The sequence below is a fragment of the Rhineura floridana genome, chromosome 11 (assembly GCF_030035675.1).
Source record: "Rhineura floridana isolate rRhiFlo1 chromosome 11, rRhiFlo1.hap2, whole genome shotgun sequence".
Taxonomy (NCBI): domain Eukaryota; kingdom Metazoa; phylum Chordata; class Lepidosauria; order Squamata; family Rhineuridae; genus Rhineura; species Rhineura floridana.
The window spans coordinates 18,437,659-18,465,321 of NC_084490.1; the positions used below are offsets into that span (position 1 = coordinate 18,437,659).

The window sequence follows — 27,663 nt, forward strand, 5'->3', positions numbered from 1 at the left end:
ACTTCTCCCTCCCCCCCCCCTGCAAAAAAAATCGGAAACAAGCAGCACAGGAAAGCAGGAGTTATGAGCAGGGGTGGGGAAACCTATGGGCTTCCAGATGGTGGACTCCAACTCCCATCAGCCCCAGCCAGCACGGCCAACAGTCAGGAATGATGGGATTTGTAATCCAGCAACATCTGGAGAGCCACAGGTTCTACATCCCTGTTAAGAGAATTTGGCTTCAGAGATGCTCAGAGCAGAAGTCCAACAGGTAGAACTGACTGATACCACACACAAGGAAATGTCTTTTACATTTTATTTTCTGCTTCATGCTCTTCCTAGTCCTCCTAGAATTCCCATGCCTGCTTCATATCTTCACCCACTCCCATGGTCCCATGCCTGCATCATATCTTCACTCGACAGCTGCCACTCCTGCCCTCTTGGGGCAATTTTTTTCTTTCTAGTGCAGAGGGGATCCTCCCTCACTTCGCTTCTTGTTCTTTCGCCCACTGTTCTGGTGTTAGCGTTCTCTGCTCAAAGGCGTGAATGTGTTTCAACTCCTCAGCTAAGACTTCATTGACCAGCCTAGGGAAAGTGGAGAGAGAAGATAGCTAAAGTTTTTAAAGTTCCAACCCTGGCCATTTTTAGCTACCAACAACAGCTTGTAGTGCACATGATCAAGCAGATTAGTATTAAGGAGGCCATGGACCAGGTTCAGTGGTGAGGGGTGGACATTTTTTCACTGCTCCTAACATTTTCAAAAACAAATTGGTTCAAATGATTTGTATTATGAAGAATGCACACAATACCAGTCAAATTGGTCAGTTTCAAAGCTGTAATTAACTTTTTCATATGAATACAATGAAATATCTATATCTAATACACAGCTCTTTGGACTGTTTGTATGTTAGTTTTCAGTGCCTTCATTTTTTTTCTTTAAATTTAAACAACGTAAGGGAAGTCTATGCTATCGAATTGTCATGTCTTAAAATATTTACAGGTACTCCAATAAATAAGATTTCCAAGTAAAGCTTTCCATTTGTTTGAATATGACACTTAAGTCACACTGTATGCATTGATTTCCCTCCCAATCATTTAAGTTAGTTTAAATATTTTTGAAATACAGATATATTTATATAGCACTTAAGATTAATATATGTTTTTTGTTTTGTTTACTAAGTACAAGTCAAATAACCATAAGAAGAGCCTGCTGGATCAGGCCAATGGCCCATCTCGCAGGGGAGAGTACTGTTTTGCTCAGGTCCTGCTTGCATTGGCCTGATCCAGCAGGCTTTTCTTATGGTTATTTGACTTGTTTCCCGCAAGAGGGAGAATGATACAAAGAAACCCTGATTTTGGAGTCTTCTACTCTTTTGACTCAAATTCAGAATCTTTAAAGAGGTAGTTGCCAACTAGTGAGAGGAGAAGAGAGAGAGAGAGATTCCTTCCTCCCCCAACTATGTTAACTCTCCTTATCCCCACTTACCGATGCCGCTGTAGCAGTGCTTTCCCTCGGAAACGTGGAGAAACTACCAGGACTTTGAAGCTTGTAGCACAGCGTCCAGGAGTCGTGTCTTCCACCTCCTTGTTAGTATAGCAAGGGATGAGGAAAAAGTTATATACACTGTTTAGAAGAGAATCCAATGCAGGCCACCCATTTCCCTGCAAATTCATTTCAAGGTAAGATACTGACAAATAATGAAACATAAATACATTGATGAGCAAAGCTACACACACAAAAAGCAATAGCAGGTGTTAGGGAGCATATGAAAAGTGTCAATACAACTATAAAGCTGCAGGAAAGTACCCCAAAATGGGGCAGAGAAAGCAGGGAGCTCGAGAAAGGATTGTTGGATACCTATAGTGGTATGAAATAAAATGAGCACTGAGAAGCATAAAGGCAAAATAGATTAAAAAGGAGCAGAAAGCCTAGAAGGAAACAGGAGGTTTACAGCACAATCCAAGTCTACTCAGATAAAAACCCACTTAGCTAAAAGGCAGGTCTAAAAAAATTAAGAGCCAAGCAGGGAACCAAGGTGTGTGCATGTATGCGTGCCATGGCATACTACAACAATCATGGAAGGTCCACTCCCTACTGAGGTACATACACCCAATTCCCTTCATTCCACTAGAGAACACCCTGAACTGGCCCAAGCAGCAATCCCAGGCACATTTTTAGGAAGCAAATCCTAGTGAACCCAGCAGAATTTTACTTAGGATTAGTAATGATCTACACAAGTATAGACTAACTGATTGAAGTTGTGTGTCCAGTTGATGTGCGCTTGGGGGGGGGCGGTGTAAAAAGCACCACCACCCCTTTTCAACTAGGAGCTAAGATTAATTACATTTTACAATTAGTGTGAGGCTGCAGTTCTAGGCATTTTTCCCCAAGAGTAAGCGAGTTGAAGAGAGTGGCACTTATTTCCGAGCGAACATAGGAAGCTGCCGTATACTGAGTCAAACCATTGGTCCACCTAACTCAGTACTGTCTACACTGATTGGCAGCAGCTCTCCTGGACTCCAGACTGGGTAGGTTCCCAGCCCTACCTGGAGATGGCGGGGATTGAACCTGAGCCCTTCTAGGAACAACACAGACGCTCTACCCCTGAGCTACGCCCCTTCCCCAAACATACATAAGCTTGCCGTTTGACAGAGAGAAAGGAGCATCCAGCAGGCACACAAAGAAAGGAAGAATGATTTTTACAATAAAGGAAAAGTTATTTTAAAGAGAGAGAGAGAAGGGTCAACAGTCTGTGGGGAGCTACTGCAATTACCACATGTTCGGCCTCAAGCCCGTGAAGCAGCCGCTCCCGCAAGGCCTCCACGCTGAGAACTCCAGACGTCTCCATCCTACCCAGAGAAACAACCAAGATGAAAGAGAACCACCAACTATCCCATTTCCGCCTATGGTGTACGTCACTTCCGCCTCTGGTTTCTCCCTATGTTCTTCTACCAATCACAACGCTCTGAAGTTCTGTCTCTGTGTACATCACTTCCGCGTAATTTTTGTCACCATAGAGAAAGCACAATGAAGAGTCATACACCGCCGCAGGTCATTTTGGTAAATTGAATTACCTTTCTACTCTAAATTCCAATACAAAGTACATCACGACTTTTTTATATATAAAAAAAAAGACTAAGGAATAGAGTGACAACATTCTGAACCTCTAACCGACTAAGCCTGGAATAGCTATGAGTATGCCTCATTGAACTCACTTGGGACATGCATAGGATTGAACTATCAGACATATATAACCTCTTCCATGTAGAATCAGATACTTTTTTAAAAAGCCCATTGTTTTGTTTCCGGCTACGTTGTGACACTATTTCTGTGTCACCTCCTACTGCTTATTTTCTTAGTAAGTCTATGTTCCTTTCAGACCCTCATGACGTCATCCCTTCCTCTCGCCGGATAAGCCCTTGTGGGCAGGATATGTCTTCGTGCCAGCCAACAGAATGTAAACGAGACTGAATTCAAAGCAAGGTTAGGTGGATAGAAGGGGAGCGTTGCTAGACCACCGGCGGCTGTAATCGCGCGGGAAGGACGGACGTGTCCGAGAAGTGGACAGAAAAGGGGGTGCAGTGTATGATGGGAAACTGAGTAAGATCACTGTTGGAAAGGCGCAGGGCATGATGGGAAATCTCAGAGATGTAGAGCGGGTGTAAAGCAGGAAATATTAGTCAAATACAGGCTAAGATCGTGTTCAGGTTTCCTTCTCCCAATAGGGATCTGGCGCTGTATGGCAAGCAGAAGTTCAACATGTGCAGTTCTTCTCACTGTGGAATAAACAGCTTTGCATTTCTGAATCCTTGTTGAGCTGCTTTGCCTTCAAGAACTGTGTTGACAGGCAGGAACTGAACATGTTTAATTCTTCCAACCATGAAGCTGCTGTGATGTTGGATTTCTGTCTCACACATAATTCTTAAAAGGTGCAGGAGCCCTGCCAGGATAAACTACAGCAACCCTAGCCAGAAGCAGCATAGAAAGCAGGAAGGTATTGGAGCAAGGCAAGACCAAAGGTAAGAATGAGAAATGGCAGTGCCACTAAACGAGAGCTGGACCCTTGGCCTAACGCTTGCTTTCTCTTTAGCCGTAGATGTCTCTGATGTGCTGAACTCTTGACAGCAGCGATGGTGGTGGAACTGCACGGCTTCTTTGGGGTCTATCTTCTCTACTGCACCAACCCTCGTTACGTGGGCCAGGTCTACATTGGCTTCACCGTCAATCCTGAGCGACGCATAAATCAGCACAATGCTGGGAAGCGCCATGGTGGGGCTTGGAAGACTAGTGGTCGTGGTCCTTGGTAATTCATAGGAAAGCTGCCTTATTCCAAGACGGGCTGTTGGTCCATCCAGCTCAGGATTGCCCACAACTGACTAGCAAACCTTCTCTAGGTTTTTGGACAGGGGACTTTCCCAAGCCAGCCTTAACTGGAGAGGTCTAAAATCAAACCTGGGATATTCTGCATGTAAATCATGTGCTCTACCACTGAACTACGCCGCATTCAAAATTCCCTTTTCTGTTTACATCTTCATTGGATGTCCAATTTTTTAGGCCAAGCGTTCTAAGGGCCTTTTTGTTTTCTAGGCCAACCCACCTGCATGCTAAGAACTGGCCTTTCTGAGCTATGCATGCTGGGAAATTGAGCTCTCCTTCCTCTCTCCTTGCAGGGACATGGTTCTGATTGTCCACGGTTTCCCCTCTGATGTGGCTGCTCTGCGGGTAAGGCATGTCTCCCTCTTTGCGCACACCTGTCTTTTCCTTTTAGCAATGGGATTGTCCTGCCTCTGCTAATTCCTCACAATCCTCAGCAATCCCTTGATTTCCTCTCCCTCTCTCTCTCATGTATGTTCATTCCCATGCAGTTTGAGTGGGCCTGGCAGCATCCACACTCCTCCCGCCGTCTCACCCACGTTACTCGCCGCACCTCACGGGAGCGTCAGTTTGACTTCCATCTGCGCGTCTTGGCCCACATGCTCCGAACTGCCCCCTGGTGCCGCCTGCCCCTCACCATTCGTTGGCTCAAGCAGGAATATCGCAGAGACTTCCCTGCAGGCTTGGAACCTCCCCTGCACATGCCGGTGGCCTTTGGGCAGGTCCGAGCTGTCAAGGAGACTAAGGGGGTGAAAGCAGTACCTTCAGAGGGACACGTGGCTACTCCAAAACGCTGCAGCATCTGTCTGAAAAAATTCCAGGTGATGCAGATTCTAGGACATTGCAATCCTTTAGCAGATTCTAATCTTTGAGAGGGGGAAGGGGTGATGGGAGTGGGGGGGACATTGGCTAGAAGCCAGCATGTCTGGATGGTTTGAGGGCTGAAATCCATGACAGGAGAGTCATGTGGATTTGAGTCTGCTGCCAGGCTCTGATATGCTCTGGGGAAAGAGTTAAATTTGAATTTGGCGGAATCAGAACTTGGAGTCAGGACACATTGGCTGAGAATATAAGAAAAGCCCTGCTGGATCCAGCCAAACCCCATTGTAGTCCAGCATCCCCTTCTCACAGTGCACAACCAGATGCTGGTAAGAAGACTGTAAGCAGGTCCTGAGCTCCACAGCACTCTCGCCACTTGTGATTCCCAGCAACTCTTATTCAGAGGCATGCCATTTTGGGCTAGTAGCCAGTGATAGCCCTAATCTTCCATGAGACAGGCTCTGCTACTGCCTGTTCTTTGGAGGCGGGTTCAGTTGGAAGGTGCTGAGGAAATATTTTGGAAATCTTTCTCTGCAGGATGGGGATGATGACACTCCCTTACGCTGCTTCCATTCTGCCTGCACCATGGCTGCTCATATGATTTGCTTGTCTCAGGTTTTCCTAGAGAAAGAGCCACATCACTTCCTGCCAATAGAAGGGCAATGCCCAGGGTAAGCAACTCCTCCTATGCACTAGCAGAATGACAGGAGATGACCTTCTGAGAACAGAATTTGAATGCTGGTGCCAATCCTGCTCCTCTCCCCTCCAACTACCACACTCAGAAATTCCTGCTTTTCCCTCCCCTTTCTTCAGCTGCAAGAATCTTGTGCTTTGGGGAGACCTGATTCGTCACCATAAAGGCTGTTATGGCAACCTAGAGGCTGATCCCAACTCCTCCCAGGTAAAAACCTCTGGACGTTATTCCTAAATTTGTCTGCTTCATGCTGGAAACCCTGTTTACTATATTGTGTTAGAGCAAGGGATTTACACCCCGTTATCCATGTTCTGTATAAGCTTTTTCTCTTTACGCTCCCCCCGCCCCCAACCAGCTTTCTTTCCTCCTGATCACCAACCATGTGAATCTCTTTGTCTGTTCTAGTTAAACTCTGCTCCCCTTATTTGGCTACATCACATCAAGCATAAGCCCCACCTGTTCCACTCTGATGTGTCGTTCCTTACATGTTACTACCTTTTCTTCCTTGTCTGCTGTAGGAACATTGGACTGACGAGCTGCAACTGTGAAGAAGGAGCCTGTATCTTTGGGGTAGAAAAAAATGGCCAAGACAGACCTTCAGCGCAGCGGAAGAGTGCCTAGGAATTCCAGGCCTTCACGGACCCTTTAATTCTGCCTCTCCCAGCTGGATCTGGGCTCTTTAAACTCCCAGCCTCAGAATCATGTCAACTAATTAATTTTCTTAAGTGGAATTAAATATAAGGACTGTGAATCAGCAGGATATCTATAAAATAAGGCAGGAGACAGGACTACGGGATTCTCTGAGAAAAACAGACACAAGACTGGCAAGATGAATGCATTAGGACAATGAGGCCAATAATGCTACAGGAATTCAAAGCATTGACTGGGAAGAGCAAATCAGAGCCAGAAGAACAAGGAGAGACACCCCATGAAGACTAGTAGAGGGGAAACTATGACCTTCCAGATGTTGGACTACAACTCCCACCATTCCTGACCAGTGGCCTTGCTGGCTGGGGCTGATGGGAGTTGTAGTCCAACACCCTGGAGGGCCACAGGTTCCGCACTACTGACATGGAATGTGGTAAACAGTATGACTATTTTATATCATGCCTATTGGGTGCTAATACAGAACACAGAAAAAGACATACAGTATTTCCTTACCTTAGTCCATAAAGGGACAGTAGGTTCTTGAGACAATAATCACACTTGGCATTTATATGGAATTTTTCTCTACTCAAAACGCTTCACATACATTGACTCAGTAATTCTTACGAGTACGAATCTTAAGCCAGCATTATCCCTATAGTGGAGAGGACTGAGTGAATAGTGGCACACCCAAGACCACTAAGCAAATGAGGTGGAAGTTCAACCAGAGACTTGTAACCTGAGCTATTACAGTATATCAGATAAACTGCTGTGGCAGGAGATTGGATTTACTAATGCTTGAAAGCTGCTTTATAATAGGTCCAGTTTGCACATAACATGATGCCAAATCATGGCTTAGCCCTGAGTAGTGCAGTGGCAGCAGGACTGAGGGAGGAGTGCTGCGGCTGCAATCTTTGGTCCAGGCACATACAGGTTTACTCATGTGAACTAAGCCATGGTGACTCTTTTAAAGACTAGTGGGTCCCATTAAAATGTGATCTTCTCCCAGCATGATTAACGTTCTAGATCTCATAGAGGTTAAAACAAAGCAGCTACGGGGAAGAAAGAGCATGCAAACAACCACCCCTAAAAAAAAATGTTTAAACCACAAATTAGCTATAATGACCATGTCAGCAAGGTCTTAGATCTGCACATGCTCAGCCCTGTACCTATTTTGTTTTTAGAAAAATCCAAGGCTACTCTAAGAAAAGTTGAATTTCCCCTCCTCGCCACCATAAATGATGAATTAAAAAATCTGTGTACTTCTGTTCTGTTGCTTTAATGACTTTTAGGAATCACAAACCATTGCTAGAACAGGACTGTGAGAATCTTGAAAAGCAAGAGGCATCCTTCACAGGGAGCAACAGTGACTATTGGCAGTTTTTATTAGATGTCTTGGTTTGTCAATGTTTGTTTATTTTTTGTATCCTGTAGCCAAAGCTTATTGTAAGTGGCTTTTGAACAATTTTTTTAAAAAAGTGGGAAATAAATTATTAAATAACCAGATGTTGCGTTGATTTTCCATTTTTTGAGGGTTATGTTAAAATGAAAACCACCACCAACAGCCAAATTAGTTACAACTCACATTACTCAGCCAGTAGGGGGCATGGTCACCATCCTGTGTGAGCACCACGTGGGAATCACCGCAGGGCCCTATCAAGGCCTCTATAACAAGAGCTATTACTCAGAACAGGAGGCTGGGATGTTTCCTGTTTCCCCATCCAGTCCTCGCTTTCCAACTTGGGTTGTCCATTGTTCAACCAGCTGCCATACTTACACCTTTAACAGCAGCCTGATGGGCAGAAATTAGCAGTTAATAATGTCATCCTCAAGCTGTGAAACAGTGGTGGCTGGTACCCACTGGGACTGGTGAGGCAGAAGGACCAACAGGAGGTGGAGTCAAAGCCAGAGCCAATGAGAGGCAGAGCCAACTAATTCTAGTTTTGTCCTCTTTCTCTTCCCTGCTAAGTTCTACAAGGGCAACACTGAGACTAAAGAGGAGGAAGCTGACAGCCAGCGGGACCACTCAGACTGGATGTAAGCAGGAAGGAAGCAGGGGGCTGGCTAAGGGCATACTGAGGTTGGTGTGGCAGTGCCCCATTCACCCTAATGGGCCAGCCTCCACTGCTGTGAAGCCTATCGATTTCTGCACATTGAGCCACTGTTTTCCTTGGTCAGTTGGCAACCCAATCTCAAACGCAAGGCTTAGAGTTTATTTCAACCTGGGCTAGGCCATACCCTGTTTCCACTGGGCTCTGTTTCTAATCTTTATGCTAGTCAGCATGCTTCTCTGCTCCTAGAGCATATTTTGCCCTTAAAATGCCTCATACTGTTGCCATGATGCAAACAGTCAGTTTCAGGCATGGATAAGTGTTAAAAATGTACTTCTGACTTGGCAAGGCTTGCACGGGTACAAAGACATTCAGTAGTCCACTCAAAATTAGCAATGTTCCCAGTCCTCCCAGAAGCACCTGTTGGCCTGCGAATGTCATGATGCAGAGCTACCTTCTGCTCCAGGAAATGGTCCAATAAAAAAATTAAATAAATAGATAGAATGCAACCTAGTGCCACCGTTCTGGATCCAACAACAATGAACGACGTTCTTCTCTCTCCAGCGCTCCCTCAATCTCGCCACATTTCATTGAATGACAGAAGCAGTTACAGGTCTTCTTCTCCACCCTGATCAGAGCAGAGACCCCCGAAAGTTGCTTGTCCTCAGACATGATTTGATCATCAGGTTCAAGATGCACACAAGCAACAACCACTCTCGAAGCCACCCCTTTGCAACCGCATAGCCTGCCTTCCAAGTGCAAGCACCCAGCTAGAGCCTCTTCGTCACGCAAACGGGTGGGTACTTCGTCAAGACCTTCCTTGGCTGCAACCAAAGTAGATGATACGTTATCAGAAGGAACAGACAGTCATCCCTTGCCTTGCTTTCTGTCAAGCTGAGCCATAACCGAGGCTGAATTTGAATACCATCCTCCTGGGATTGCATCACTTTGGAATGCAAATGAAGGGAGTGTTTGCTTAAACATGTTTAAACACACACACACACCACTTAACACAGAAAGCTACAACAGGTACATAAGAAGCTGCCTCACACCAGATCAGATTGTTTGTCTATCTAGCCTGCTCTAGTCTGACTGGGAGCAGCTCTGCAGGGTCTTTGGCAGACAGTCTTTCCTATCACCTGCTGCATGATCCTTTTTAAGTGGAGATTCCAGTGATTGAACCTGGGACCTTCTGCATGCAACACATGCACTCTATGCCAGCGCTAGTTTTTCCCCTTATTAAGTCAGAGAGAAGGCTAAGCCAGCTATTTTCAGTAGGACTGAGTCAAAAGTTTCTCAGAAAACAATATTTTTGTTTCATTTCATCTCTCCTTCCAAAAAAAATTCTGTGAAATGCCACCACCCCCTGCCAGTTCCATACTCACAAATACCATGGGAGGCCATTTTCAATCAGCCCTAGTTTTCAGCGTGGTTTGGGTAACTGGCCTTTCAGATGTGAAGTCTGGTGCAGGTTTGCTGTCTCAAGGGCAAGCCAGTGCCCATCTGGTATGGTTAGATTTGCATCACACCAGGGATGCCCTCCCCCCTGAAAACAACTAATTTCCTTCTCCTTGTGCCTGAAGCCCACAGGAGCTGCTTAGTTATATGCATCCTTATTCCATGAAGTTTTAATCCTTGGCAACAACCCTACTGCAGCAGCAACAAACAAACCAGGCCTTTATATTGACCCTCAGCAAGTCCTCGGGGAAGGTGAGTTGTGCCTTGTGGCTGTTTCTTTTCTTCTTTTTTAGACTCCCCTTCAGTCATCATTCATGGGACACTTCGAAAGGGACTACATTTCAAATTCCACCTTTATTTTAATGAAAGGTGGGACAGATATGCTTTAAATAAATACAAGTCTGTGATGCTTTGCATTCAATCACTTAAAACCAATGAAAAGTCTTAATTGATTGTTAATCAAACAAACCATGGCTTGTTTCTACAAAGTTTATTTTGTTTTCACACTGCTCTTGCCTTGTGCCTTCGTAGTTTAGTGTCTGGGTTGGGGGGTGGCCAAATAAACCATGGCTAAGGAAAGGCACTGGGTTTGCAAGTTAACTCCACAGTTAAAAGCAAACCAGTGTTTGTAAGCCACAACAGATCATTGTTTGTTGGCAGTAAACAAATCATAGTTAAGCTGTTGGGCAGGATTCGGACAAACCATGGCTTTATAAACCATTGCTTAGCATTATGTGTGAATCAGGCCACTGTGTTCGATGCTGCTTACTTCCAGATAGTTTTGCACAGCCTTGGCTGCAATCCTATGAACACTTACCTGGGAGTAAGGCCCATTCAATGCCTTAGGACTTACTTCTTGGATGATAATACCTAGAGTTAGAGCTATTTTAATAATTATTAATCTCTGCAGTATTGTTACATATTTATATTCCTAAATTATTATTATTTTTTGTACTTATTGTTTTAATGCTTCTCCTATGTTTCTCTTTTTTTGTGTGCATGCAAAAAGCCTAGTTGGCTGTTGCGTAATAAACTGAACTGAACTTCTGAGTAAGCAGGCATAGGACTGTCCTGCAAAGTTCTTTAATCAGCCAACAGCCCACATCTCTCTTTGGCTTCTAAAGATTTCCTCAGGCATTGCTCATACAATCTCTCTTTCAAGAGAAGCTACAGCCAAGTTTCGCTGCTGTAGTAGAGGCTGCTTGGCAGATCCAGTGAAGATTCCCTCCACCCACCCACCTTTCTGAATCCACCTCACTCCTTCCAAAGATTAAAACTTGAGCATAACTTCCAAAACAGCCAAGAGCCAAAATGGTTTTTTCAGGCTACCCTCTTCATGCTTCCCCTTCTATTTACACCCCCCCATCTAACAGTGGGTTCCCCCAGCCTCACCACATGCTGCCTATGCCAAAGCCAGAACCAGCAGGAGATGAACGGAGCAACTCCTACCATGAGTGACGTCTCTGGTGGTTCACAACATGTGAGCGCCGCGTGAATCTCTTTCCACAATAAGCGCATTGGTGGGGCTTCTCCCCAGAGTGAACGAGGAGGTGCTTTGTGAGGGTTGTGTTCCTGTTGAAGCTGTTCCCACATTCTGGGCACTGGTACGGTTTCTCGCCTGTGTGGATCCTTTCATGCCTAATGAGGTCCCACTTCTTGCGGAATCTTTTCCCACACTCTTTACACAGGTGCCGTTTCGCTTCCGGGTCGGTAAGGACTCCCCTGAGCCCCCTGTCCTTGATCACCCGAACGGACAGACACCCCCCCTTCTGCTGCCTTCCCAAGCCACGCTCACTCCCAAGTGATCTTCTAGGGTCAACTTTTGGGAAAACAGCCTCTCCAAATCCTCCTTGGGATCTCCTCCCTTGTTCCTCCACCAGAGACTCTCCCTGGTGCATCTCCTTGGCCACTGCTTTGCTTGCAAAGTTGCTTTCTGTTGGGAGAAAAGGAGAGGGCGTTGGGAAGGGATCAGTGCTCCACGCTTTGCATGCAGATGATCTCAGGATCAATATGTGGCATCTCTGGGTAAATTAAAAAAAGAAAAAAGGATCAAGTAGAGGTGATGGGAATAACCTCTACTTGAGATCTTGAAGCGCTGCTGCCAGCCAGCATAGACAATACTGGGCTAAACAGACAAATAGTTTATCCTGGGATATCCATTTTCCCGTGTTCCTGTTTTAATTGTGCTCTCGATAGAGCAAGTGAGGACTTTGTGGTCTATGGTGCCTTTAAGTAATCTGTGCTTCAGTGCTCCAAAGTTTGTGGAAAGGTTTTCTACTATGGACTGGTGACTCATTTGAACTTTGAAGATTGCTTCTTGCGGAAGTCTTCTATTTTGGCTCCATGTGTGTTCCTAAAATTATAGATTTTGGCCACTGGCCACCTGAACAGCTCACTATTATCACCAGTATTGAGAAACTGCAGGATTGGTATTGCACTTGTTATTGTCCTCATATATAGGCTTCTGAAGGTCATCTATATCAGCCTTCCCCAACTTCCCCAACATCTTCCTTCAGATGTTTTAGACAACAACTCCCATCATCCCTGACCACTGGCCATGCTAACTGGGACTGATGGGAGTTGTAGTCCAAAACACCTGGGGGACACTAGGTATGCTTTAAACTTAAGATCATCTTCACTGATGCTTCTCCAAGTGCCTCCACCTAATGAGGCAAAGCAAATCCCTAAGGGGACAGCCTTTTCAGTGGTAGTCTTTTTGGTACCAGATGAAGGTAACACCACCTGTATTTAACACCAAACAACCATTTCTACATTTAAATAAAATTAAAAATCCTTCTTACAGCTGTGGCATGTTATCTGATGTTAATCACTTACAGTATCCCCCCCCTTTTCACAATATTCACTGCTAACTCAGAACAGGGAGGCTGATGGTGCGACATGAAGTATCAGCCATTGGAGAGTTAGCCTTGACCCTACCAATAGCATCTGCTTCCTAGGCCTGAAGATCACTGAATAATTTGTATGGAGAGATGCCATTGACTGTATCTGGCATCTCATGACTAGTATGACAGAAGTCCTTGGTTGACACATTTTACATCCTTATTCTAGGTAAGGCTGGCAACCTGTGGCCTGGGTGTGTGTGTATGCACCTGTCAATCTCATTTTATGCAGCTGTCCTTGCCTCCAGACAATGCTCCATTCTTCCACCTAGTCAGAGTTTCTTCCTTCCTGTTAGTCTCCTCACTTTTAAAAAAGTTTCCCTCTTTTTTTTCTATACAGTTTCAGAACAATTGGAAGGGGCAGTATTTTTTTTAAAAAATAATAAATTGAAAAAACAACACCAGTTGTCTCCAGCCATCATCAGCAATGGCTCCACCCATCAAAGGCACGTGACCCCGACAGATTAACTCCCATGGAAATATAGCCCTTCCCCTTCATAGTCTCATCGATTTCGTTCTTTCAGTTTTCCTTTGCACTTGCTTATCATTAGAACGACTGCTGATTACTCTCCAGAGCAAGTCACATTTTTGCTCGGAAAAGCTACATAAATGAAAATGGATCATATAACTAGATTCATAATATGTTACATGTTGGCTATACCCATACAGCCAGTGGCAAGCCACAATCTGTTGAGCTTTCTTTTGTTAAAAGGTAAGTCACACCTAGGGATGGGAGAGAGATTCGATTCAGTTCGCCTTTAAAGCAGAATCCATCAAATTCACATTTTCTGAAACAGTAGAACTGAAACGTATCCTTCAAAATTTGCATATCCAAATTTTGCAATGTAGTTCTCCAGCCCAACAATGTTTACAAAAATGCATGTTTTAGGGGAAAGTGTGCATAAAATGAATACATTAGTGAAAATAGTATACAAAAATGCATTGTGAAATTTGATTTTAGACTGATGTTTTTGTATTATATTGTATTTTATTGTATCTATGTTCACCGCCCAGAGAGCTATTGCTAGTCGGGCGGTATATAAGTTTTAAAAATAAATAAATAAAAATAAATTATATTAAGAGAAGTTATTTGCAAAAATATGTACATTAGTCAAATGGCAGACAAAATGTGTTTATTAGGAGAATTTCACTCTAAAATGCTGAAGAATTTTCATGAGGATTTTTTAAAAAGAATACTACAAATTGTTGCAAAAATATGGAGATCTGAATTTAACATTAGAAAAATGGGAAACTGAGAGAAGTGAAATTGACAGATCCTTCCATCCTTACTCTCATCTAGAGCATACATAAAACATTCTTTATACCACTTTACTAATCATGTCTTCCTCCAAAGAATCTTGGGAACTGGAGTTTAAGGGTGCTGCATCTCGGGGACCTAATCTTGCAACCCCACCCTCACACACACACATCAAAAAAATTCCTCTGATGCACCTCCTTGTTACCTTGCAAGCTGCTATCCTCATCAACTTGTTTGGTCTCCCTGCGAAGATGTCTCTGTGTTGAGTCTGACAGATCTACAATGGGGGAGTTTACAATCACCATCTCAATTGGCACTGTTATCTGAAATGAACAAAATGGAGGCACATAGTCAAGACAATTGAGTTTGGCTGGCACAGAAACTGATGCTGAGAAGCGTTCATATTTAAAGTTTCTAGCCCTTATGGATGCACAAAGATAAGCTTCAGTTGATGAAATATTTAGCCAGAGAGAGAGAGAGAGAGCGAGAGAGCATGCAAGATTCCCTGTGGTTAACTGATAAGATTTCCCATGCAAATGTTGGCAGTGACCATATGTCTGATATTACTACAGTTTACAACACGTGATCAATAAGTGGTACCAGCTAGGGAATGTAGAGATTACATGGAGCTTTCTTAATAAAAGCAGAAACACTGGGCCGGTGAAGGTTGTGTAATGGACAGATATAGAAGGAAATCAGAAAAGAAAAGAACTGCAGTTGCTGTGCCTCCACAGGATAGCAGTTTATGATGCAATCACAACAGCTAGTATGGATGGAGTTCGTTGACAAGCTCCTCCCACAATTCTGTGGGAAGCATAACCTGCACATTTTCAGATGAAACCTACATCCTACAATGAACATGGCAATGGTGTCGCGCGGTGCTGCGAAGAGGTAGAGCTTGACGTTCAGAGTGCACAGAGATACATCAGCACACATTTCTATGCTAGTTTGTTCAGCGTGTCCCGCCCATGTTGGCCACATGTTGTTATAAATGGGCTACAGTAAATTCTTAATTGGTCTCTTGACCACCCCAGTTTGTTAAGGGTGCTGCTTTTAGATATCTATACTGCTTTTAGAGAGGGCTAAGCAAAGATTTCAGTATTGTTACAGATTTTTTAAAAACACTACATGTATTTAGAATAATATGGTATCTGTGAGGACAGTCCTGATAAAAATCAAGACAACTTGCATCCCAGATAGGCTATTGCATCTTATTTTTTACATAGCTCCTTGACTACCTATGAAAAGCCCATTAGATACATAGTGAAGTAACACTATTATTTCTGCCATTAGACTTCTCTAAATCCCCAGAAACGATCAGGACTGAAAAGGTTCCATACCTGTTGGGCCCATCTCTCAGTCTCCTGCTGTTCCTGCAAGAACTGCTCAGCCAGAGCCACAGCCCGGTCACAAGTCTCGGGTCCACGTTCTCTAATCCAATCTTGCATTTCCTGCGGCAGGATTACCAGGAACTGCTCCAAGATTAGCAGGTCCAAGATCTGCTCCTTGGTCTTGCTCTCGGGCCTCAGCCAACGATGACAAAGATCCTGTAGTTGCCGGCATGCCCCTCGTGGCCCTTCAGTATCCTGGTAACAGAAATGCCGAAACCCTTGGCGATGTGACTCTGTGGCCATGTAGCTGTCTAGCCTCAAAATGGCCACCTTCACCTTCCCATAGTCGCCCTTGTCTTTTGCATCAAGACTGAAATAGGCCTGCTGGGCTTGCCCATTGAGAACAGGCACAAGCCGAGCCACCCACTCTTCCCTAGGCCACTGAGAAGCATCAGCCACTCGCTCAAAGGTGGTCAGGTAGGCCTCAGTGTTGCCCCCTTGAGTCAAAGGAGGCAACTGTAGATTGTCCTGTACTGGGGTGGCCACGGCAGTCGGCACCACCTCTAGCACCCTTTGCCACTGGCAGTCCCAGCTCTGAAGTGGCTCCTCTGCCAGCTCCTGCTTCACCCTTTCCGCAGATACTCCTCTCACTAACTCCTCAGCAGTCCCAGACAGGGTTATGCAAGTGAATTTTCCATCTCTTTCTGCTGCGGTGCTCTCTGCTTGGCTCTGAGCCTCTATTTTCACTTGAACCTGCAACGGGAATCCCAGGTCTGCCATTTCTCCTGGAGCAGCCGCCATTTTGTGCATGTGCGTCCTGCTGTGTGGCCACTTTCTTTCTCCAAGGACCGTCACAGTTGTAGCCTCCTCTCTGTTTCAGTCTCTTGCACTGAACAGAAATACTCAAGCTCTTGGCTTGGCCTGTGGTTAGAGCAATTTATGGCGAGGCAGTGAAGGCATGGTCCTGTCAGATAAAATCAAACTTCTTAGATCAATGGATGCTGCTCATTTTAAGATTACTAACTTTTATTCCCCCCAAACCCATATAACATTCTAGACCCTAGCTCAGGTGTGAGGAAACTTTGGGCCTCCAGATATCACTGAACTACACCTCTCCTCATCCCTGGCCATTGGCCATGCTTGCTGGGGCTGATGGGAGTTGTAGTTCATTATAAGATCATTTAAATAAGATGTAAGCCATATGCAAGGATGCTTTACACACGTAAGTGGATAGCTATGGCAAAGCTGCACTTTGCCCCAGCCAGGCTGATGAAGTAGGCCTAACTACATTTGCTTTGATGCAGCCTGGTGCAATGGCTGCTGATTTATTGATTCATTTATTTGGAATATTTATAAACCGATCAACATCACAAAATATTGTAGAGGTGTACATCAATAGAGCAATAAAAATGAAAAAAGTAAAAAGTAGAGGGTTGTATTCAATGTAGCAACAAGCAAATTGTTCTGTCAGCAGAACATTCTCCCCCTCTCCTCCCCCGTGTGCCCCTATATCTGTTCTGGGTTTTTCCCTAACCCTCTGGAGCAGATTTGGAGACACTGTAAGGCAGATGCAGGGGAGGGGGAAGGAGAGGAGGAAAGTCCTTTACATTATTTAGTTGAATACCACCCAGGAAAAAAAGCTGAAAAACAAAAGTTATTGCCAACAAATAACTCATCTTTCTGGAAAAGCCAGTAAAAATAAAATTATTGTTAGCATCAGACAAGATGTGTACAATGTTGGCACCTCTCTAACTTCAAAGGGAGCAGTTCTGAGAAGAGGAAGGAGTCAAATAATAGGTATCCCCCCATGTGAGTCAATGAATTGCTTCTGCCTCATCCTTTTCTCTAAGGCAGTCAGGCCTGATCTGCACATGCAGTAGGAATGCGGCGGAAGAACAGACTGTACCCTTCAGACTTGGATTGAGGGAATCGCATCTTCACTGCCCCATTACCTGAGAAACTCCCTGCAATAAGAAAACGAGCACAACAGGGAGAGCGAACTAGGTTAAAACCTTTCTTCCTGAGAGGTGCTAATTTTGGACTTTGCAGGAATCACGTGTCCATGTTTCAACAAGGGGGATAACTAAAAACGGCACCCTCCACCTACAGTCTTATGTAGCACAGCCCCCTGAGCCGTGCCAAAAATTCTCCCACTTCATTCTGAGGCACGTATAGGCCAGCCTGAATCTACGTAAAGGAGTAAAGTAATCCATGCTAACTGATCTCCAAAGACAGGAAGAAAGCGTGTGCGTTTGGAAGCGTGCAAGCAACAGGCCAAGTTCAGGAGAGGAGCCCCCAACATCAGCACTCCCTCAGACCCCCGCCCCCCAAAATCCAAGGAGCGAAAACTCTAGATGTGAAGGGGACCACGTGGCCCTCGAAAGGAGGAAATGATCTCTTCCTACCTTCTGCGTCCCTCCTTGCAGCTTCTCTCCACCCACATTAGGAACGCGCACTGCGCAGCTGCTGCTGCTCCTTGCTGCGGCGGGGGGGGAGATCAAAAGCCACATTCTGTTCTTTCACCACTTTGGGCGGAACGGGAAAATGCAATAGCATTTTGCATCCCTTTTTTGGATATTTTAAAGCCTCTCTAGGATCACAGGTGGGATTTTGATTTTTTAACCCTTTGAATGTTTCAGCATCACGTGAACAACTTCCAACCTGAGCTAGCCTGTGATTAAAAACAGCAAAGAGTCTTGGAGTTAGGGGTAAGGCATATCTGTCAATTTTTTTTCTCTCTTATCCAGTCTGAAGTTCGGTTGTCTGCAGTTCCACATCAGTCTGCAATTAAACAAAAAAAGTCCTCATGAAAACTCATCAGCTTTTTAATGCGAGTTTCTCCTCATATACACATCTTTGCGTGCAGTTTTGCCTCATCTACACATATTTGGAAAAGCAATTTTCCCTAATACAATGCATTTTTGTATGTTATTTTCCCTTATACAATGTATTTTTTTATATTATGCATGTTTATGCACATTTTATCCTAGTATATGCATTTTGGTATGCACCACTTGACTGGAGGCCTGCACTGCAAAATACAGATAAGTGCAAATTTCAAAGGATGGCTGTGTTTTGGTTCACATATTCTTTCAGAAAGTGCAGATTAGCTAGGTTTGCCTTTAAATGCAATCTGAATCAAATCCCCCCCCCATAACGACTGACAAATTTATTATAGCATGATAAACTTTTGTGGACTTTAATCCACTTCATCAGATACAAAATTATTTAAATTAGGATGACCAGTTATGCATTCCCCTGGGGCAAAAAAGATTTGCATCACCGAAAAAGAGGATACCAGTTTGCACAAAATTTGCATATGGTCGTTTTTATGTATTTTATGTGTTAGTTGTTATGTGCCTTCAAGTCAATTACGACTTATGGCGACCCTATGAATCAGTGACTTCCAAGAGCATCTGTCTTGAACAGATCTTGTAAGTTCAGGTCTCTCTGGCTTCCTTTATGGAATCAATCCATCACTTGTTTGGCCTTCCTCTTTTTCTACTCCTTTCTGTTTTCCCCAGCATTATTGTCTTTTCTAGTGAATCATGTCTTCTCATGATGTGTCCAAAGTATGATAACCTCAGTTGTATCATTTTAGCTTCTAGCGACAGCTCTGGTTTAATTTGTTCTAACACCTAATTATTGGTCGTTTTCCCAGTCCATGGTATGCGCAAAGCTGTCTTCCAACACCACATTTCAAATGTGATGATTTTTCTCTTACCCGCTTTTTTCACTGTCCAACTTTCACATCCATACATAGAGATCAGGAATACCATGGTCACTCTAAATGATCCTGACTTTGGTGTTCAGTGATACGTCTTTGCATTTCAGGACCTTTTCTAGTTCTCTCATAGCTGCCCTCCCCAGTCCTAGCCTTCTTCTGATATTTTTATGTATAGATGCACATTTTGAAAAAATTACTATTATTTCAGGAATTACTATAATTTAATGTAATTTAAATAAAAATATAATACATTTGACCATAGTGTCCCCACAATGACTTGTGTACCTGTTCAGTCTGATGACCAGGTGCTGCTAATTGTTGATGGGCAACTTCAAGGCTCCTCCTCTTTATTTATTTATTTAATAAATTTATATCCTGCTGTTCCTTCCAGAAGGAGCCCAGACTTCATCTGGACAGCCCTCAAATAGAGGACACCTTGAAATAGGAGATTCGCTTCTGATAGCCCTTCAAAACAGAGGATTCTCCTCTGTAAAAAAGGACACATGGCTGACCTACTTTGAAGAACCAGGCTGGAAGTAATATGATACAACAAAGAAAGGGCTCTCTGATGGCACATGATGGTCTTTCCCCTCAGTCCTCCTGAAAAACTGCACCCTGTCCCCATGTCCAGGGACTGCAGAACGTCCTTCCGGGAGAGGTAGATAGGGCTCCATGACGTTTTAGGGCCTGATGCAATGGTGGCTGCTGATGCCCATTGGAACTGGTAGGGTAGATGGCAGGGAACCAAGGCTGCTTTCAAACATGGGGCTGATTACATTAGTTTAACGGATTAAAATGGTAGCGCTTCTGTCCTGATTTCTAAAATTCTTTTCACACTGCAGTACCTGTTGCGTTAAGGAACAGTAGCTATTTCAGTGGATAAACCACAATTTCGTGCAAATGTCTTTCACTTGGCTGCAATGAACAACATCTTGTTTTTGTCCCTCACCCATTATACACATGCGCACTGTAGTTCCCCACTGTGTAGGAGGTCTAATATCTCATCCTGTCACCATGTGACCTCTCTCCTTTTAGCATCTGACTTTTTTTTTTAGTTGTATAGACACAGGGGTGTATGTGGGAAATGCTGCTGGTACCCATGCCTTTGCTGGAATACCGGTACAATTTTCATCAGACAAAAACAACCAGCGCACCTAAAAGGTGGGAATGCACTGCATGCTGGGATACCTGTCATCTGAGCGGCTGCAGCTAGGGAAAAACTGCCTTGATTTTCCAGGTTCCTAGACTTGCAAATAGATTATTTCTGGTATTATTTATCACAAAAATTAGCACTAAACTTTTACTATATCCCACAAGGTTTCTGGAACTAGCTTGTACTTTGTGTGAAAGATCAAATATAATGTGCAAATTACAAGGTAAGAAATCATCAGAATAACAGAATAAAGTGCAGTGTGAAAGCATCCTAACAGTAGGGGCAGCTGGAACCACAGCCAATGACAGGCAGAGCCAATTCATCCTAGTTTTGTCTCTGTCCTCCTTCTCCTCCCTGCTGAATTCTACCCTGGCAACACTGAGATTAAGGAAGAGGAGGCTGACAGGTAGTGCCGCCCCCTGGACTGGTTGTAAGTAAGAAGACAGGTGGGTGGGACCTGGCTGAGAGCAGATTGAGGTTGGTGGGGCAGTGCCTCATTTGCTCTAATGAACCAGCCGCCACTGCCCTAATGTGCCATTTTTGAAATTAAATGCTGCCCTGCCTCCTTTTACAAACTTTCTGAAGGCACAAGCGTAACCAAATAATTTTTAAAATAAAGCTTATATTACAGGGGGACAACCTGCGGCTCCCAACCTCATTTTAGGTGACCCCCGATGCCTCCTAAAGCTGTCTCATTCTTCCATCCCAGCATAGTTCCTTCCTTCCTGTTCATTTCTTCCTTCCCCCCCCCGTTTCTAAACATCTTTCCCTCTCCCCTCTTTTAATGTAGTTTCAGAACAACTGGAAGGTGCAGAATTCTATTTGATTTTTGAAAGATTATTAAAAAAACACTTTTTCCTAATTGTGTGTCTTGGGGGAAATACCCCCACCCCCCTAGCTGAGAACAAGTTGATAGGCTTCTGCTCTGTGCACTACACTAAAGTCAGAAAGAAATTACTTTCAGTTGCTTTCTAGAACAGTAGCTGATCTGTTGCACTATTTTTTATATATTTATTTGAGGGTAACCCCATCAGGGGCTTACATCTGAGTATTATTAATATTATTATTATTATCATAATTTATATCCCTCCCAAAGGCAGCCCAGGGCAGCAAACAGATGATAAAGCACTAAAAACATCTTAAAAACAAAACCACCTGCATGGGATTGAGAATTCTAATCTGAGGTAGCCATGATGAAACCTGAGGCAAAATTGTTAATCCAGAAGTTCAGCAAAATTCAATTAATCCTGAATCAGTTAATCCAGATTTGTCTCTGACTCTGCTCATCATCCGCTCTGGCTCTGCCCACAATTGGCATGTGTGGTCCCTGAGCTAATGTGGTCCTCAGCAGAAAAAAAAAGGTTGCCTACCCCTGGCTAATGCCTTCTGATGCTACTTCTGTACCACTGTTAACTACGTATGTAGCTATCTTATACCGAGTAAGAGCATTGGTTCCTCTACTAGCCTAGCTTTGCTTACTCTGATTGATACAAAGTACTCCATTCCTCTAAATGGCCATGTAAACTGGTGTATTATTATAATCACATCATGTCATATCATTCATTTATTGAAAACATTTTCTACCCCACTCTTTAGCCAAAAAGTCTCCCAGAGTGCCTTGCAAGATCAGTAGTAAGACAGTCCTCGACTTCAGACTTAACAACCCGAAGGAGAGCCCTGCTGCTGATCAGGCCAGGCTCATCTAGTCCGGTATTCTATTCTTAAAAAATGAAAATGTACTGCCTTCAAATCAATTCAGACTTACGGCGACCCTATGAATAGGGTTTTCATGAGGCTGAGAGGCAGTGACTGGCCCAAGGTCACCCAGTGAGCTTCATGGCTATGTGGAGATTCAAACTCTGGTCTCCCAGGTCATAGTCCAACACCTTAACCACTACACCACACTGGCTCTCAGTGGCCAATCAGATGCCTTTGAGAAGCGCACAAGACATGACAGATAAGGAAAAAGAAGGGCAACAGGAAGAACAAAGCAAGTGTAGGCACTAGTTCTTAAAGTTGGGAATGTAGAAACATCGGAAGCTGCCTTATACTAAGTCCATACCGTTGATCCATCTAGCTCAGTACTGTCTACACTGACTGGCAGCGGCTCTGCAGGGTTTTGGGCAGGAGTCGCTCCCAGCCCTACTTGGAGGTGTCGGAGATTAGAACCTGGGACCTTCTACATGTAAGGCAGATGCTGTACCATTGAGGCAAAGGCAGCTGGTTTTCCAGTAGAGACGATGGAATAGCCCTGGCTTTTTCACCCTCTCGGCTTCACAGCTTAATGGAATTATGGCTGCTGCCAGGACAGTGATGTCCACAAACAGACCACTCTGTGGCTGCAGACTTATACACACTTGCTTGAAGCTTAGCCCCGTGGATAGAGTTACTTCAGTAAACATGCAGCGGATCGGGTTGTAAATGCGGTAACTGCCTTTGAATCAGCAGTGAGGTTTCTCTCCAAATAACATTCACATTCCAGCCCAAGTTAAGAAGTGACACTTGTCAATAATGGACATGATTGAGACAATAATGACAGAAAGTTTCTTAATCTGGTGGGTGCATCAAAAAGTTTATTTCTGTTTTTCATCTCATGTATATAGTGCATTTCACAAATGTTTTATCCATTTAATTTTTCCAAACTCCAAGTGCTTAAAGGCCAAGCTAGACATAAGGATATTCACACATTCAGCCCTTGCACAACTATTTTTTTTAATTATATGGTGCAGACAGGCCTGAGCTGGATTGGGACCATGGCATGGGAGAAGAGGGGCTTTAACCCTTTGCCCCTGCCATGGTCCTTATCCAAATTGGCATGGAGGGGCATGCCCGCTATTGGCACCAAATTTCAAAGTAGTCAAGTTTCAGAAATTGGCATGAAGCATTTTGAGATCAGGGAACGTTACATCAGAACAAGCCCTTTGTCCTTTTACATTCAAATGCTACATAGATGGGATATTTGAAATGCAGGGTTTTTTTACTGGTTTAAGGCTACAATCCTATGCACACTTATCTGGGAGTAAATCCCACTGAATTCAGTGGGTCTTTCTTTTGCAAAAAACGTTTATACATTTACACTGTAAAAGACACCTGAACCTGGCTTGCATCAAGTCAGGCCTTTGGTTCATCTAGCCCAGTACAGTCTACTCTGACTGGCAGCAGCTCTCCAAGGAACTGAATTGGGATCTTCTACATGTAAATTATACATTCCAACCAGTGATGAAGTTAGATAACTTTAGACTCTGGGCTTAGTTGTCTAATGGGGGGGGAGAGGTGGTAATATGTATTACTTCACTTATTTCAAAATGTGGTAAGACAGCCCTGCTGCATTGCGGGTGTCATGGCCCCGTCAGAGGACTCATCAGACAAGGATGACTCGGGAGTAACAGCAGCAGACCCAGAAGCAGCAGACCCAGAAGGAGAAATGGAGGAAACTCCTGAGAACCCAGCTCCTTCTCCCCCTCAGCTGCAGAGCACCCCAGACATAGCTGAAGCCCTTCAGCCAGACGCAGAGAGTGAACAGGATACTCCCCCCTCACCTGCAGAACGTAGACAACAGAAGGTCAGGCAGAAGAGGGGCAGGCCTGTCCACTTAAGGCCAAAACGCTGATGGCTCACACCTGCTGACAAACCTGCTCCTTAAAAGTCAAACCTTGGGTTCAGCTTGTTGCTGACTACAACGTCAGGCGTGACCACTGTGTGTCTTCCTATCCCCTGAACCTTGACTTGGACTGATCTCTCGGCAAACTAGACCCGGACCTTCACTGACGTCTCTTCTGGATTTCTGGCTTGGCACGTAAGCTTTGAACGGCCTCTGCCCTTATCTTGCTTTCTCCTTGCTAGCCTGGCAGATTTATAGCCAAGCTGCCGGCTGAGGACTTACGGCCTGGCAATTACCAAGGAATCTCCAGCCCTGCCTGCACCCCCACCGACACTGCTGTCTCAGTGAAGAGCTGACAGCGGGGCCCTCTTGCTCATTCCGCTGAGTGAGATCCTGGACCTCTGCCCCAAAATCCAGCCCTGGTGGCTCCACTTATTCTATAACTTTAAGCTATAAACCCCCAAAGTGGCAGACTTCTCCATAGAATCGTGGGTGGTGGCCAATTGCCAAGAAAATCCATTACAGTCAGTTGTGACTTCAAAAGAGAAAACTTCCCAAAAATTAGGGGATTGGTAAAAATAAAGTTGAAAGTCAAAGTCCAGAGGGTCAAATAACTCCAAAATGCTTGGGAGATGTTTAAAAACACAATATTAAAAGCTTAATTTGAGTGTATACTGCAGATCAGGAAAGGTACCATCAGGGCCAAAAGGATGTAAGAGGCAAGAAAGCTTCCTTCAAAAAATGGAAGTCTTGTCTGAATGAGGAGAATAAAAAGGAGAATAAAAAGGAATATGAACTCTGGCAAAAGAAATGCAAGACAATAAGGGATGCTAAAAAAGAATTTGAGGAGTACAGTGTTAACGTAAACAACAACAAAATATTATTTAAATATATTCAAAGCAGGAGACCGTCTAGGGAGGTGGTTGGACCCTTGGATGACAAGGAAGTCAAAGGTGTGCTAAAACAGGATAAGAAGATTACACAGAAGGTAAATTAATCATTTGCATCTGTCTTCATAGGGTAGATCCCTGTGCCTGAATTAACTTTTGCAGGAAAGGAGTCTGAGGAACTGAGGCAAATAGTGGTGATGAGAGATGAAGATCTAGGCTTAATAGACAAAATAAAAACTGACAAATTGTCGGGTCTGTATGGCATCCACCCAAGAATTCTCAAAGAACTCAAGTGTGAATTTGCTGATCTTCTAACAAAAATATATAACTTGTCCCTCAGGTGAACCTCCATACCTGAGAACTGGACAGTGGCCAATGTAACATCAGTCTTTAAAATGGGATCCAGGGAGGATCCTGGAAATTACAAGCCGGTTAGTTTAATGTCTGTCCCAGGAAAACTGGTGGAAAGTATTGTTAAAGATAAAATGACCAACCATATGGAAGAGCGAGCCTTGCTGAAGCAGAACTAGCACGGCTTCTCCAAAGGTAAGTCCTGTCTCACTAACCTATTAGAGTCCTATGAGAGTGTCAAAAAGCATATTGTTAGAGATGATCTAGTGGACATAGTGTGCTTGGATTTTCAAAAAGCTTTCAAGGTATCTCACCAAAGATTCCTCAGTAAGCTTAGCAGCTTACTGCTAAGAGAAGTCCTCTTGTGGATCAGGAACTGGCTGGGAAACAGAAAGCAGAGAGTAGGAACAAATGGACAGTTCCTCCAGTGGAGGGATGTAGAAAGAGGAGTCCACTAAGGATCGGTATTGGTTTTTAACTTGTTCATAAATGATCTAGAGTTAGGGGTGAGGAGCAAAGTGGCCAAGTTTGCTGATGATACTAAATTTTCAGGGTTGTTAGAACAAAGAGGGATTGCAAAGAGCTCCAAAAGGACCTCAGCAAACTGAGATAATGAGTGGTAAAATGGTAAATGCAATTCAAGAGTAAAGTTATGCATACTGAAGCAAAATATATATATTAATTTCACATATATGCTCATGGGGTCTGAACTGTTGGTGGCTGATCAGGAAAGAGACCTTGGGTTTGTAGTGGATAGCTCGATGAAGATGTCGACCCAGTGTGCGGGTGACTGTGAAAAAGGCAAATTCCATGCTAGGGATCATTAGGTATTGAAAATAAGGTATTGAAAACAAAACTGGTATCATAATGCCGTTATACAAATCTATGGTGCGGCTGCATTTGGAACATTTTGTACAGTTCTGATCGCCTCATCTCAAAAAGGATATTTTAGAGGTGGAAAAGGTTCAGAAAGGGCAACCAAAATGATGAAGGGGATGGAATGACTCCCCTATGAGGAAAGGTTGCAGATTTGGGGGCTTTTTAGTTTAGAGACGCGGCGTGTCAGAGGGGACATGACAGAAGTGTATAAAAATTATGCATGGCATGGAGAAAGTGGTTAGAGGAAAGTTTTTCTCCCTCTCTCATAACGCTAGAACTTGTGGACATCCCATGAAGCTGAATGTTGGAAGATTCAGGACAGACAAAGGAACGTACTTTTTAACATAGTGCATAGTTAAACTATAGAATTTGCTCCAATAAGAGGCAGCAAGAGGGTAGTTGTCCAGGGTCTTGGGGATTTTTAGAACCCTTACTGTTTTCAGAGCAGGGTCCCAATGTCTCCAGGATCTGATGAGACAATCAACATGCATCCTTGTCCTTTCCTGCTGATTTGAGCCAATCAGAGTGAAAGGAGCTGAGTCAGCCACTGAAAAGACTCTTCTCAGCAGCTAACAATCTCCACTTTCATGCTTATTGGTTCCTAGGGATATCTGTTGTTGAGGGAGAAGGTTTAAAAAGGATCTCATTCTTAACCCAGCAGCAAAAAAGGGGGGCATGGCTGTGACTAACATGAAGGGACACTGCCCTTCTGAATTTGCCACTATGGCAGTGATGGCCACCACCTTGGATGGATTTAAAAGAGGATTAGACAAATTCATGGAGGCTATCGATGGCTACTAGTTATGATGGTTATGCTCTGCCTCCATAGTTGGAGGAGGTATGCTTCTGCGTACCAGTTATTGGAAATTGCAGGGGGCAGAGTGCTCTTGCACTCAGGTCCTGCTTGCAGGCTTCCCATGGGCAACTGGTTGGCCACAGTGTTGTTTTTTACTGTTTAACTGAGTTTGATTCATTTTAACTGTATGTTTAAATGGTTTCAATATTGCAAATAGTCTGGTTTTTAAGGTAGTTTTGTATGTTTGTAACGATATGTATCTATTATATCTGGAAGCCGCCTTGAGTTCCAGTTTTGGAAAAAGGGCAGGATAATAATAAAGATAACAACAACAACAACAATAATAATAAACAGGATGCTGGACTAGATGGATCTTTGTGTAGAATTCATATTGTAATTCAATTTGATACAATATAAGAAATAAAAGAAGCAATAAAAATAGTATTAACAATCAATACGAATACTTAATGTGGATACGCTGCAGACCCCATAAATGAAGTTTGCAGACCACAGTTTGGAACCCCTGAGCTAGATGGATATATAAGGCAGCTTTCCATGTTCCTATGTTCTAGATATGCAGAGGCACCCAACAGCACAAAAAAAGTATGGAAATTTCTCAAATATATATTTGCCCTTTCATTCCCTGTTTGGGATGTATCATCCTCTAGAGCAGCCTTTCCCAACCAGTGTGCCTCCAGATGTTGTTGGACCACAACTCCCATCAGCTTCAGACAGCATTGCCAATGGTCAGGAAAG

At 43.9% G+C, this 27,663-nt stretch overlaps 4 protein-coding genes across 6 annotated transcripts in view; 2 read left to right on the forward strand and 2 right to left on the reverse strand.

Annotated features, from left to right (window-relative positions):
- Positions 1–281: 281 nt before the first annotated feature.
- Positions 282–2,912, reverse strand: BOLA2 (bolA family member 2). The gene is made up of 3 exons (XM_061590812.1): positions 2,754–2,912; positions 1,466–1,563; positions 282–564 (listed from the first exon to the last, which is right to left on the reverse strand). The coding sequence occupies exons 1-3, from the start codon at positions 2,826–2,828 to the stop codon at positions 462–464; spliced, it is 276 nt and encodes a 91-aa protein (XP_061446796.1). The 5' UTR covers positions 2,829–2,912; the 3' UTR covers positions 282–461.
- A 432-nt stretch (positions 2,913–3,344) lies between these two features.
- Positions 3,345–8,018, forward strand: LOC133366010 (structure-specific endonuclease subunit slx1-like). Its single transcript, XM_061588622.1, has 8 exons — positions 3,345–3,463; positions 3,910–3,999; positions 4,071–4,283; positions 4,651–4,702; positions 4,846–5,175; positions 5,711–5,844; positions 5,987–6,074; positions 6,386–8,018. The coding sequence occupies exons 3-8, from the start codon at positions 4,111–4,113 to the stop codon at positions 6,413–6,415; spliced, it is 807 nt and encodes a 268-aa protein (XP_061444606.1). The 5' UTR covers positions 3,345–3,463; positions 3,910–3,999; positions 4,071–4,110; the 3' UTR covers positions 6,416–8,018.
- Positions 6,931–18,067, reverse strand: LOC133366006 (zinc finger and SCAN domain-containing protein 31-like). 3 transcript variants are annotated; one of them, XM_061588612.1, is made up of 5 exons: positions 17,916–18,066; positions 15,520–16,474; positions 14,385–14,502; positions 11,471–11,954; positions 9,279–9,387 (listed from the first exon to the last, which is right to left on the reverse strand). In XM_061588612.1, exons 2-5 carry the CDS (start codon positions 16,318–16,320, stop codon positions 9,372–9,374), a joined length of 1,419 nt encoding a protein of 472 aa, XP_061444596.1. In that variant the 5' UTR covers positions 16,321–16,474; positions 17,916–18,066; the 3' UTR covers positions 9,279–9,371. The 3 variants fall into 3 exon arrangements, with proteins under 3 accessions (XP_061444599.1, XP_061444596.1, XP_061444597.1); XM_061588613.1 differs by lacking the exon at positions 17,916–18,066 and adding an exon at positions 17,463–17,762; XM_061588615.1 differs by lacking the exon at positions 11,471–11,954 and having other exon boundaries at positions 6,931–9,387; positions 17,916–18,067.
- The window catches only part of LOC133366005 (uncharacterized), a 44,112-nt gene continuing 34,445 nt past the window's right edge, over positions 17,997–27,663 (forward strand). The window contains exon 1 of the mRNA XM_061588609.1: positions 17,997–18,112. The gene's annotated coding sequence lies outside the window, so the exon portion shown is untranslated. The remainder of the gene's footprint in view (positions 18,113–27,663) is intronic.